At 41.0% G+C, this 12,950-nt stretch overlaps 1 protein-coding gene across 1 annotated transcript in view; it reads left to right on the plus strand.

The window, feature by feature from the left end:
- LOC144147191 (rifampicin phosphotransferase-like) overlaps window positions 1–12,950 on the plus strand; it is a 114,308-nt gene that overhangs the window by 58,636 nt on the left and 42,722 nt on the right. Inside the window, exons 13-21 of the mRNA XM_077679263.1 lie at window positions 1,130–1,233; window positions 1,658–1,693; window positions 1,770–1,897; window positions 2,438–2,508; window positions 5,033–5,097; window positions 7,558–7,705; window positions 8,534–8,654; window positions 9,330–9,427; window positions 10,773–10,844. Of these exons, the coding sequence (XP_077535389.1) occupies window positions 1,130–1,233; window positions 1,658–1,693; window positions 1,770–1,897; window positions 2,438–2,508; window positions 5,033–5,097; window positions 7,558–7,705; window positions 8,534–8,654; window positions 9,330–9,427; window positions 10,773–10,844 (843 nt within the window). The remainder of the gene's footprint in view (window positions 1–1,129; window positions 1,234–1,657; window positions 1,694–1,769; window positions 1,898–2,437; window positions 2,509–5,032; window positions 5,098–7,557; window positions 7,706–8,533; window positions 8,655–9,329; window positions 9,428–10,772; window positions 10,845–12,950) is intronic.

Below are 12,950 nucleotides of genomic sequence, written 5' to 3' on the forward strand. Positions count from 1 at the left end.
GAGTTTTCAAGTACCTAACGTCCCAAACAAATTCCCCTTTCCTCATGAGCTCTTTTTATCTGGAAACATGTTCAAGAAAAAGACCAAACAACATCTGATTGAAGGGGAAGCCCTAATGTAAAAATGTTATCTACGGTCTTTGAGGTATGTGCATATGTGTATCTATGTTTGTACAGGGGTGTGAGTGTTATAAATATTTCTATCTTTTTCACACAAGTACTTTAGTTGAATTATTTACCTTATTTTTCCCGTATGTACGAAAATACTTATTCAATAATCAATTTGCATTTGCCTATCATTGTGCACATGTTTTGTATTCTTGTGAGTGTTACTGCTTGTTTTTTTGTTTTGTATTTCGATTCCTGCACCTTCTGTGTACTTAGTGGTTTTCGTTTATATCTGCTGCATACTGTCTCAGGGTAACGAGGCCTCATCAGGTTTAACTGCCTTTTGCCTCGGTCCCTTCTTTTCTCTGAAAAGAAAAATAAACTTCACTTCACTTCACGTGCAATTTGTGTTGATGCCAATCGTGCAGATTAATTTAGATTGAGTCATTGTGTGCTATTCCCTGCAAACGTTGCTGTGTGCAACTTGTATGGTGTTAAATGATTTGCACCTGTAAGATGGATGTCGTTGTATGTATGTAGTGTTTTGTCTTGCAATTGTCAGCTCTACCTAAAACTTAATCTTAGTTCATTGTTCTTTGTGGGGCATTTTCACTGTTTTACGATCAGATTTTTAAGTTTTTTGCCGAGATATTACAGCCTAATATGTTTTCGTTGATCGTGTTCTTAGCACACTCATATTTCTTACATGTATTAGGAGGCTTTGTTTATTATTGTTACAGTTATGTTATATTCAATGTGCTGCTAGGGAATCTGTTTCGGCTGTGATGTAGATAGCTGAGGCTGCCCAGCTATGCACAGAAGTCTTTGTGATTGAGTGAACTTAATATTTCAGTCTATTCCTACCTGTGTCTAAAACATTTATATTTTTTGTGACACTATTACTCATGAAAAAATTGCCCTATTTACACCACATCACTCTAAAGTGCATTTTCTTATAATTATTTGTGAAACTCGGAAGGGGAAAAACTGTTATACAAGTTTGCACACCTGACAACATGCAGGTGGTTGTTCCTGAGGGCTTTGTCGTCACAACAGCTGCTTACAGGAAGTTTTCCAGACACCCAGAAGTGCAGTCGGCTATACGCACGCTCTCAAGTCTAAGAAGGTAACACTCTTGGCTTTCACATATGCTCAAAAGGGAGTATACACATGTGAAAGGAATCTGCATGGTACTGGTTATTAGCGTTGTTTTGACCTCTTAGTCTACAAGTAGCTTTGTTTTAACTAATGCGACACTTTTTTACACCTATAACAATACCAGTGATCCAACTTGTTTTTTCACCATTTTTTGATTACTTCACTCTACAATTCTGTTCATTAAAGTTGTGTCACTTTCCGCATCCATAGGCTGCAGTTAGCAGCCGTCGCTTTCATTATCTATTTTACTAACACGACAAAATTCTTAGATGAATTTGGGCAATCAATATCCTGAATGAACAGCTATATAAATCCTGTGTCCAGAACTCCACATGCCCCATAAGAATGATCCAGTTCTGCTTCATTATCTTCTATTTTGATGTCCTCTACAGCTTCACCGATGCGGGATCCATAGAAACGTGCAACAAGTAAGTTATTCAGGGACGTTCTCTCATGTGAATTCATCAGTGAACATGGGTCTCTAACTTAACCTTTTTTCGGCAGCATCGTACGAGTGCTGGAGTCGACTCCCCTGCCAGAGGACGTTCGGGCCGCAATAATGGACTCTTACAGCATGGTGTTCGGGAGTGCGCCATCTGACCTGCGTGTAGCAGTCCGATCTTCAGCAGAAGGCAAGTTTGAGGCAGCACACAGTCTGTAATTCTGCAATTGAACTTTCATTCACATGTTTTTGATTTTTAGTAACATTCATTTAACACAGTTTGGAGCTCTTAATATGGGTATCTTATTTCTTATTTATATGAGTTCACTTTTATAAATAAAATTTTATGTGACCAAGCTTTAAATAGTATCATATAAGGATACAAATTTTCAATGTTGTTTCGCACAGAAAATAGCATTTGTTTCTACTGAAGGGCGCAGGTTTATTACTGGAAGTAAATTATTACAGCTCTTCAGAAAGTTTAGCCAGGGTGTAGCTTCGACATGTTCAAAGCACAAGTGTAGCTTCAGTGCGTAATTCTAAAATGCAACTTTTAAAGTAATGCTTTCTACATCTGTGAAAAGTGGCGATGTTACGAAGAGCAGAACGAGGTGAGATGTCCAAGGGAACAGCGCGGAGCTACAGGAAAACCCACACTGGCAAATGAGCTGTAAGAAAGGACAGCGTCATATCCATTTAGTCTAACACTTTGTTTATACCTCTAATGCAGGAGAGGACTCGGAGGACATGTCGTCAGCAGGCCAGATGGACACGTTTCTTGGTGTGAGAGGACCAGATGAAGTAAGTAACCCTGGATGGCAAACACTTGTGGATGTGTTAGTTTCTGACGATGTGTTTGTTTGCCTCTGGCACAAGCTCAGTTCATAGCACTTAGGTGTGTCCAGGTATACTTGCAAATGGCATTTTGATGATGGAACATCATGCCGGTTGTACAAAATAAAACTGAAGTTCAGCGTATAGCACGTGGCCTGAAGAAAAACGTTGGCTGCGTATATGGTCATTTGGTTGCAAATGTCGACGAAGGATGGTAGTCTTTTTGCAAAGTCAACATTTGCCAAGTAAATGCCTCCCTTCCCTTTCCCGCCCACCTTTCATACTGTTATTTTCCCGTAGCGCTCCTCCCAAGGTAAACGTGCTAGAGGTTTGCTCAAGTCAATTTAAATTTACTTTATTCCACTGCTCCAGGGTGGGTGCCTTGATGCCAGTGCTGCCTTACGGCAGAGACGTGAATGAATCGAAGTGACCTACTTCAACGTTCATATAACCACGTTGCCCTATCCCACTTCCAGGCGGAATGTCGAACCTATATAGTGGAATCTTTCGTAACTGTGTCCATTTATTTCTTAAAATTTGCTAAAAGCTATAGTGGCGCGGCTGACAGTAGGCGACGGAGAGAATTTTAATGCAGTGGATGCAGTATTTCATTTGCTATTAAAAAATTCAAGCATCCGTAAATTCATTATAAAGGAACATTGCAAATATCACATATATACATTTTCTGCCTTATATTTGCCTAATGTTTGTTTCTTTTCGAACAATGTTGACAAGTATGAGAGTGGCCACTGGACTTAGACATTTAGATTTGGCTGTGGGTATACAAACCTATTGTGCAGGTTATGATTAAGGTTCGTCGGGGGGCTGAATCAACTTACAGACAGACTGAGAAGTGTACAGACGTACCAAATTATCGTGGTGAAGTATTCCAAGAAAGACGATCGTCGTTAAAACTTCGCTTTGCACAAACTGTGCCGAGAGAAAGTAAGCTTGCACAGCTACGAAGAACAAGTATAGTTACCTGTGAGCCATTGTCAGAGTTCCTAATATATATAACAGTCAAAATGCTTAAACCTTTTTTATGTTAATGTTTTCAATAATCGATATCTTTTCGTGTGTTCCTGCTGAGGTGTAGATCAAGGGGGAGGGGTATATATCAAAGCGAAGCATTTTATTCCTCTACCCCGGCCCTACTCCATTCTATAAATTTCACTGCAACGTGGTTTACTCATGAAGCTTGAATCATATCTTATCCATTTCGCGTTGGTGGGTCTTGTTCGAAACGAAAACAACTACGCGTTGAGCACTTTGGCCCAATAGCAATGGCACGGGAACCTTCAAAAGGTGTCTTCACCCTGTATGGGGACGCTCACATCGATACATGCTTTGTTGAAGAGGCAGGCTGTAATACACAGTGGTGCAACGGTGCTTCATATTCTGTAGCTTATTTTGTTTTCAACCGATGGCGCCGTGTACAGAAAATGCAACTGGCCACTTTGTGATTCATGGCGTCTAAAGGAGTTTCGCAAATCCTATGTGAAGTAACTCTGGCGGCAGCTGCTGTTTGTGTCGACGAAGGATATCATTCAGGGTCGTCTAGTTTAGGAAGAGTTTGTGGTTTGTCAGTGAGCTTGCAACCATTGGAGCACTATTGTGTGTGGCTTCAATCATGCGCTGCAAGTGGGCGTGTCCTCAGATGTCTGCTTCTGGGCGTGTTTGGGAAGGCTTTCCGTGTAGAGTAACAATGACACTAGTTATTTGGGTAAGTAAACTGGAAAAGTTTGGGATGCCAGCCACCTAAACAATTGAAATTGCTACCAGTGGGTCTACTCACTAATGGCCTCAGAGTGTGTCACTCACTAGTGTCTTCTACTCACTGGCAATTTTCAGATCAGTGCCAGTCAGTGGCCCACCTGCGAGTCACTCATGTGTCACCAGTGGGACATTTGACTGACGGGTGCACCGCCGACCAGTAATCTAGGACCCAGAAATTGCAAGCTACATACATGGGTGGATCACACTACCCAGAGAAGGAGACCTAGCTGGGCTGGGAAAGGGAGGAAGGGAGGGAATATGTAGTGTGATCAAGGGAGCGAGGAAGGGCAGATAAAGACATGAGTGCAGCAGATGGGAAAGGCAGGGAAGAAACAGCACTGTAGCAGGATGAAGACTGTAAGTAGGTGCAGGAAGGTAAAAAAAACAGATTGTGGGGTAACAAATTTTTTGTGGACAAACTTTTCTACTAGGCTTTTGAGAAAACTGTCTAGCTTTCTGTTATAGAAGTATGGCTGCATTTAAGGTGGGTGTCCAATTTTATCTTTGGATAAATGTGGAAATGTGACTGATGTCACTGTTAGAGAAAAATAAGAAATAAGTCATGAATTATTATTTAGCTCTATATAGCACCTTTCTTTGAGAAGGGAACGTGTCTGCTGTTTTTTTGCAACCTTGCAAGTATTTCTACCGGGACTTCCGCTCGGGGCAGGGTTATTAGGCAATGTTTGATTGTTTCTGAACTTCTGCGTTGCAGGTAGTAAAGACAGTGGTGAAGTGCTGGTCATCCCAGTTCACGCATATTGCTTGTGGATACAAGAGGTGAGAGTTCATTTCTAATGCCCCTTAAAAAGTGAGATTTTGGTATAAAACATTTTGAGCAAGCATCTTATTGCTTTTTGAAATCTCGGGAAGTGCTCCATCATGTTACTCCTTCAAAATAACAAATATATTCAGGTACAACGAACTTGTGAAAAAACCTTGCAGAAGTTCTATTCACCAATATTTTATTCAAAATTGAACAATCCACCCTAACATGCTGCTCGCTTACTACTACAAAGAATAGGCATTATTAATGCAATTACACAATACATAAACAGGAGTGCAGATGGAGACTATGTAATCAGTTGCTTTTGTAGTAATTAGTCATTTGGCTAAGGCAAAAAGAGCCTTGTGGGGGACTTTTTCTCCAAAAAAAATTTAAAAATGCAATAACCAAGAGCTTGAACCAACTAATAAGGCCTCTTGGTGGGTCCTAAATGGCATCAGTATGCATAACAATGTCTATATTAGGGATGGAATGAAGGAAGCGAATATGCTAGGACAGCACCATATGGCACTGCTCGCTTCATAGCTTCACGCAGCTCCAACCATCTTATGAGACGGAGTATAGTTCTTCTGTAATGATGTTTTGAGCAGTTCGCCCAAAAATTTGTACTTCAGAAGGTGCTCAACTAGGGTCACATAAACAATGCATCTAAAAACATATTTTCGATTTTTTACTATGTATCTATTTTATGTTCCGCAGCAGCTGAGCGAATAAGGCAGTGAGCTGGTTTCTTAGCACGAGTTTTCTGGCATGATAGTTGGCATTTTGTAGGAAGGCAAGGGTGTAAATATTTTTATTTATTTCATTTTGGTTTGTACATTTGATAGACTAACACAGGATTTGGCATGAAAGGATACAACAGTGAAAGGTCAACACCGTACATGTTCATTCACACATGGTTCAACAAGTAATACGGGAGGCTGTGGCCTTGTTTTAAAAGCAATTACATCGATAAGACCCCTACAGCGACATATCTAATGCAACATCGTGATAACAGAGCTCCAAAATAAAAACAAAACGAAATATAACACAGTAAAAAGGTAGTGATATTTACTACCCTGACCGGAAACAGTCAAGTCATGTACAATCAACAGCTTCCTGGTATAACAAGTTTCGTTTTCTGATGGCTTGTCGAAAATATGAGTACCTGAAAATGTTGCTATGAAATTTGTGTGGTAGTAATTGTTTATTGTGTTTTTTTTAATTCCTAGTATCAGAGTGGCTTAGAAAGCTGTACTGTTTTTTTCGATTTTTAATGAATTGCCCTTGAGGAGATAGAAATTTTAGCCGAAAATATCTTGCATGACGACTGATTGTTGGAAGCTTGTATTAGTTCAGTTGGTGAATCATGACGACGGTATTTGTTCTAAATGAACTTGGCTGATTTTGTACATCCCGTAACTCGGTATCGCAAACTTAGTGCATAGGAACCAGCATATGGCGCCATATTCAATGATAGAGTAAACAAGTAATGTGAATGCAAGAAGCTTAGTTTTGGGTGATGTATATCAGAAAGACTGTTCTCGCGAAAGGAGCGCTGATAATAACTTAGTTGTGTTGTATGACACGTGCTAGTTCCAGCTGAGATCCCAAGAAATCACGATACCTAACTGGTGGTGTCCTTTGACCATTTGTAGTTGACCACTTTGCTGGATCTGGCACGGAAATGTATTTTAGAAAGGGAAGAGTGGTCTGGTTGGTCCATGTTAAAAACGTAGAAAACAGCGCGAATTAGCGCTGTTTTCCACGTTTTTGGCACGGAAAAGATAAAGGGTATTTCTATCTGGTGACAGTCATGCAGACGGTTTTGTCTACATTTATCGTCATCCTCTAGTCCTGGCACCATTTAGCAATTTTTTAAAGTGCATTGTTCAGAACTATGGGATCATCCACGGTCTGTATTTCTTTTCAAATGATGCAGTCATCTGTCAACAAGCGCACTGTCGCGTCTATATCATTTGCTATGTCGGTGATGAAAAGCAGGAAGAAATTTGAAGCCAAAACTTTGCCCTGAGGCACAGCAGATAAAACATCAACGCGATCTGATGATTGTCCTTCGAAATAAACGAATTATTTACATCCTGACAAATAGGCTTTTACCCATTCCATATACCGTATCCGGGAAGGCTTTGCAACTTATGAACTAGTTTTGGGGCGCCAAGCGATCGAAGGCTTTCGATAGATCCAGGAACACTGTGTCGACCTGACCACACTGATTAATTGTTAACGATACATTTTGTGCCGTCTCTACTGAGTTACCATTGAAAAAACCACTCCTTAATTTGTGTTGGTTGCAGTTAATTATAGAAGGGCTTTGAATGAATGATAAGATGTGTTGTAGTATCAAATTCTCAAAAAGTTTTCCCACTGTAAAAATGACTGTCAGCTCCAGAATGCTTGTTTATTTGATCACTGTGGTGGGAGCAATTGTGTTTATTTGTGTTGCCATGTAGGCGTTACGGGCAGCCTTTGGAGTCCCCGATGGCGGTAGTTGTTCAGGCAATGGCGCCAGCGGAGGTTGCAGGCGTCCTCTTCACGTGCGACACGCGCACTGGGGACCCCAGGCGCATTCTCATCACAGCAAACCACGGCCTTGGAGATGTGTGTTGACTTTTACTTCCTATGTCCTGTGCTAACCTTTGTGCTGCTATGTACACTGTTAGCACGGGTGTTGTGTAAGTAAACGGCCTCTAAAATTATTTGTATGATGGCATCAGGTAACACCATGTGAGAGAAAATACGTTGTTAAAGTGCAAAGTGAAAAGGTTGCTGATAAAAGCAGAAAAATAGTGCCATGAATACCAAAATTACCATAAAGTTTTGAGAAAACACCCTGCCCAAAGCAACACCCACCCTCCCCTGGGTGCAATTTATATTGTTTATTTAAAGTCCCTAGATATTGCCCGACTTAAAATCACTCAAGCTTAAGATGCCCTCGAAAGCCTCGAAAGCTTTTCTGAAGCCCCGGTTAAGTGTTTTTCGATAGTTTCAGCAATGATGAGTAAGCAAGTATATTAAAATCCTGTGTTCATCTCTTATTGCTGTTGCCTTCCTGTACATTCCTGCACTAGACCTGTAAGTTTGCCTATGCTGTATTATTTACTTGACATCTCCATAGTTTTGGTGGATGTTGCGGGTACTTTTAAGCAATTGTTTGCACTTGAAAGGTCTGATTTAGCTACTTTTTGCACTTTACCTGAATGTTTGCCTATTCCGTCTTTCCCCCTTAATATCTCCATAGCTTTAGTGGGTGTTCTGTTGGGACTTTACAGTAGCTATTTTGGCACAGTGAGCCGTGCGCTTTTTTACTGCAAACTCCTATGACCTAGTTGGTAATCAACCTTGCAATGCTAAAATGCATCTTCTTAGGCTAAAAAGAAGGTTTGCCCATAGCGACCAGCATGAACAAGTTCACTGTTTCTTTTTCAGTCTGTTGTGTCCGGTAAAACTGACCCGGACACGATCGTGCTCGAACGCTGCTTCAAGAAGAATGAACTCAAGGTGGCTGAAATCAGCGTGGGCAGCAAGCAGCACCGAACGGTTATGCTAGGTGAGGCTGTACTGCTTTCTTGATGGTAGTGATTGCATCCAGGTTTATGCAAATAATTGGCTGATGCTGTGAACCTCGTATATGTTTACACCCGGTGATCCAAAGTACTTTCCAAAGAAAAATCTCGCGGTCCGGTGTATGCAGGAAACTTCTCCGGCAAAACACCATGTGCATGTGCGAAAAACCGGGTTGGAGAAGAGTTGGAAGTAAGAGGAGAGAGTGTGGGTTGGTTTATTTTTCCCTAAGCAGTATGCGGCCACAGTGAGGTACTGCATGAAACGTAAATTAAACTACAATGGCAGGGAAAGGGAGGGGCAATGCGGGCGGAGCAGCTTGAGGGTGGCAATGGCCAACACCGCCCACACGTTATTTCGAAAAGGACACGCGTCATACATACTCTTCAGAGGAAGGCAGCTAATTATCAGTTGCGGCGCGAGCCAGAACGGGAACATGCTCATCTATGCTGTGCCGATGCTGCAGCCCATTTACCTTCACTAGTTAACAATCTGTACAGTGTACATGTTCTTATATATTGTGTTCTCAGTAGTGCCCATAAACACCTACTAGGTACTCTAACTCGTAAATTATACTTTTGCGTCTTTGAGTTTTAATGGTCTTTTAGGTGACAAAGTCTTAGAATTTGAGGACAAACAATATCTTGATGTTTTTTTATAGAAAGTGGAGGCACGGAGCTGCAGTCTGCTGGGCCTAAGGATGGCAAGTGCTGCTTATCTACGGAGCAAATTATGCGTCTTGGAAAGCTTGCCACAGAGGCAAGTGATGTGCCATGGATAATGAATACACGCTCAAATAACTACCTCATGTTTTATACTGCCCTGGTCGAAGCCCCATCAGAAATTGTGTTGTGATATGCAGTGAACCAAAACAGCTTCGTACGTAAGGGTTTATAATATGCACGCAAAAAGAGCATGTGTTTTCCTAGTCATTTTTATTTTACAAAAGTACAATATACCTAACTTTTTGTCACAACTTTGAATGCAGTGCCATGCTGGCACTAGCACCGTCAACTACGGTACTCCCATCACCTACTACTGTGAGCAGAACTGAGGATAAGAAGGAGGGCTTGTGCGATTGACAGAGAAAGAATAAATCAGTTGTGTGTTCGCTGCAGGGTTCTCACCGCCACTTCTCTCAGGACACATACATGACAGTGTTTTCTTTTTTCGCTAAAACTGTGTGTGTGTGAAGCGACTATGCAATATGACCATCACCACATATTCTGTTACTGAGTCAGCGATAATTATTGCAGATGTATGTGTTAACAAATGTTAGCATACACTCTTCTGTTAAGCAATATCCAACGGCCTACATACCACAGCTTTCGTTCCTTAGTTTGCATTTTGAAGCTCTCACTTTGTGAATGTCATCTTTAGATTCTCTCCTAAAGTCTATTAAAAAATACAAGTTAACGTTGCAGCAGTTGTAGTGCTATGAAAGTTGTGATTTAAAGAGAAGTTGTGAAGGTAACTGCAGGTTGTAATGCTACATGCATAAATTATTAAAACAAGCATTTATGAAGGATTTCGTGTAAAAAGCAAGACCGACGTGGAAAAAGCTGCTATGGGAAGCATCAAAATGGTGTGCTACATATTGGTGGTCATTTGGCAACTAGTCATATCACTACTTTTTGGGATGACATACAGTGGGGTCATAACGAGTGTGGAACTGTGGAGACCGCTTAAAATGATGTCATACAATGAAGGATCACTTAGCGCTAGACACCAAAAGGAAAAATGGATTCATTACAAGTTTGCAGTGGGAAAAAATTTATGACACGTGACTTTCATGTTCTTATTCCCTACGAGTATATTTGGCTGTGCATTAGTAGGTCACTCATGCACGCATTATCATTGAACAAACACACTTTTTCTCATCCTGATTCTGATTCTGAATAATTGCTCAGCTTTCATGGTATATACTAGCAGGCCATAGCTCATGGTAATATATATTTTATGAAGTGGACATTAGCACTTTGAGGTCACCTAGCTGTCCTGTAATTGTCCTGTAACTGCATTATAAGCACAAAATGCAGTCGAGTAAGTGCACTTTACGAGGAACCATGCCAATGTGGTTGTTGCTTATGCTTTTCTTGCACAGCTGGAGGCCACATTCGGCAGCCCGCGGGACATCGAGTGGGCATTCAAGGGTGACACGCTGTTTGTGCTTCAGGTAAGTATGTGACGTATGTGGCAGTGGAAGCACTTTGATCAACGACTGGTGTACAGACCCGCCGCTGGGCTTAGTGGCTAAGGCGTTGTGCTGCTGAGCAGCATCTTTTCATATGGAGAAGAAAAGATAAAATGCCCGTGCGTTGCGATTTCGGCAAACGTTATTGGTTCCCAAGTAATCAAAATTAATCTAGAGCCTTCCACTACGGCATGCCTCATATTCCAGGTGTAGCTTCAAGCAACAAACCCCCCCCCCAGTTTTTTTGATGACTCTTCAAAGTTGCCCAATGATTGAACTTGGGCATGAGCATGGGAGTCGAAGAGTGCGTTAGTAAATAATATTTCTACTACTATCATGAAAATGAGTAAAAACTAATTACCTGCTTTTTTTCACATGGTTACTTTTACGAAATAGCATGGAGGTGAATGATAGTTTTACGAAAGCGAATGGGAGGTATCTGAATAAAATCTGGCTAGTCCCTTTCTGAAATGCATACGCAGAATTCACTGGTTTTAAACAGCACAAAAACGAGCAGCAGACTGCCCTGTTCTCTCAACACCCTTAGTGACAATGTACAAGAAGGGTGTTGGTCGGGTGAGCAAAATCACAGGTTGAGCATCTCTGTGTGGCTGCAATGGGAAGGCACCACTTGAGTTACAATTATTACCAAAGGTCTGCTAGTTACAAATTAATAATAGTTTGCATGTGCTGAGATTTATCATAGTTCGCTTTGCGAATTTTAAAAATAGCTACAGCATGAACAGAAACAACGACACAGAAAGACTTCACACTGTAACCATTTTGAAAATGATGTACCAACTCGCTTAACAGTACACTTTGTTCTCTTTGCCTTACTTCAAAAAAATTCATGAGTTTGTAGTTTCAGTATTGTGTGAAAGCCTGCAGAAATTTATTGGAGTAAATTACATTACACCTCATTTACTGTACTTATTCTTCATTCTTCAACACCATGTGACTGCCTGCAAAATCAATGGTATAATTCTTCTGGTTCTAAGCTAACCAACCATGTTTCGAGTCGGAATTAGGATTCAGGCTGAGTAAGCCTGCCATACGAAGGTAAACTGTCTCAGTTTCTGTTTAGGTTTGCAATGTTGGTTTTGTGATATGAGTAGATAGAAAAAGCATTGGGTATTTCCTACATACCATTCCACAAATCTGCTTTTTGTCAATAATGGCAGTAAAAACACACCTATATACACTAGACTTCGGAAATATCATGACTCCTGCTTAAAAGAGCATGAAGTATCAAAAATTATGTAAATGCAGTACCGAAATAATTGACCAAAGTATTTTGTTAGCTGGATGAACTGAACTTTGTGAACATTTTGAACTGCTCAGGATGTGGCAGGCCTCTCCTCAATGAAATACAAAATTTATGTGTGTAAATAAACAGCATTTTCCTGAGAGAATTACTGATTCACAACCATTTATTGCAGCTTGCCAAAGTCGCAGGATAGTTGAAGCCCCAATGAAACTCTGTGGCCTTGTCAAAAGCATTTAAGTGGTATAGCTCTACCAGTTCAGAGTTATAGTTGCTAGAGACTGAGGGCCCAAAAATTGTGTAATTGTTTCTTACGAGCAGAAATTAAAAAAACATGGTCATTCCAAATCAGCGTGTATATTGGAGAGACGATTTAACAGGTGTAGTGAACCACTGAGTACAACTCTACATTCAGCCTAAAACAATAACCTGTGATACGGGACCAGTTGAAGCCAGTTTCCCATGCAGTAACTTGTACTGTATAAAACTAGCAGCACACCAGGTCAATGCAACTGGTACCAAACTTGAAACCAGATACTTGATAACTGGGGAAAAAGGAAATGAGTATCACTCCAGGCCAATGACAACTGGAACCAGTTGGAACCCAGTTGGGACCAGATGAAACCAGTAGTAAACAAGGCCATTGACAACTGGAGCCAGTTCAAACCAGTTACCCAGTAACTGATTTCAACTGGCCCCAGGGACCGGTTGAAACCAAATGTCCCACTCCGGGTCCAGATGAAACCAGTTGCAAACCAGTGGGGAATTTTCACCTGAGCCGGTGTCACACAATTCTGTTGCACTAAAATTCTGCGAAGTGTCAT

The sequence above is a fragment of the Haemaphysalis longicornis genome, unplaced genomic scaffold (genome assembly GCF_048455015.1).
Source record: "Haemaphysalis longicornis isolate Haplotype H1 unplaced genomic scaffold, Haemaphysalis longicornis Haplotype H1 scaffold_7, whole genome shotgun sequence".
Classification (NCBI taxonomy): domain Eukaryota; kingdom Metazoa; phylum Arthropoda; class Arachnida; order Ixodida; family Ixodidae; genus Haemaphysalis; species Haemaphysalis longicornis.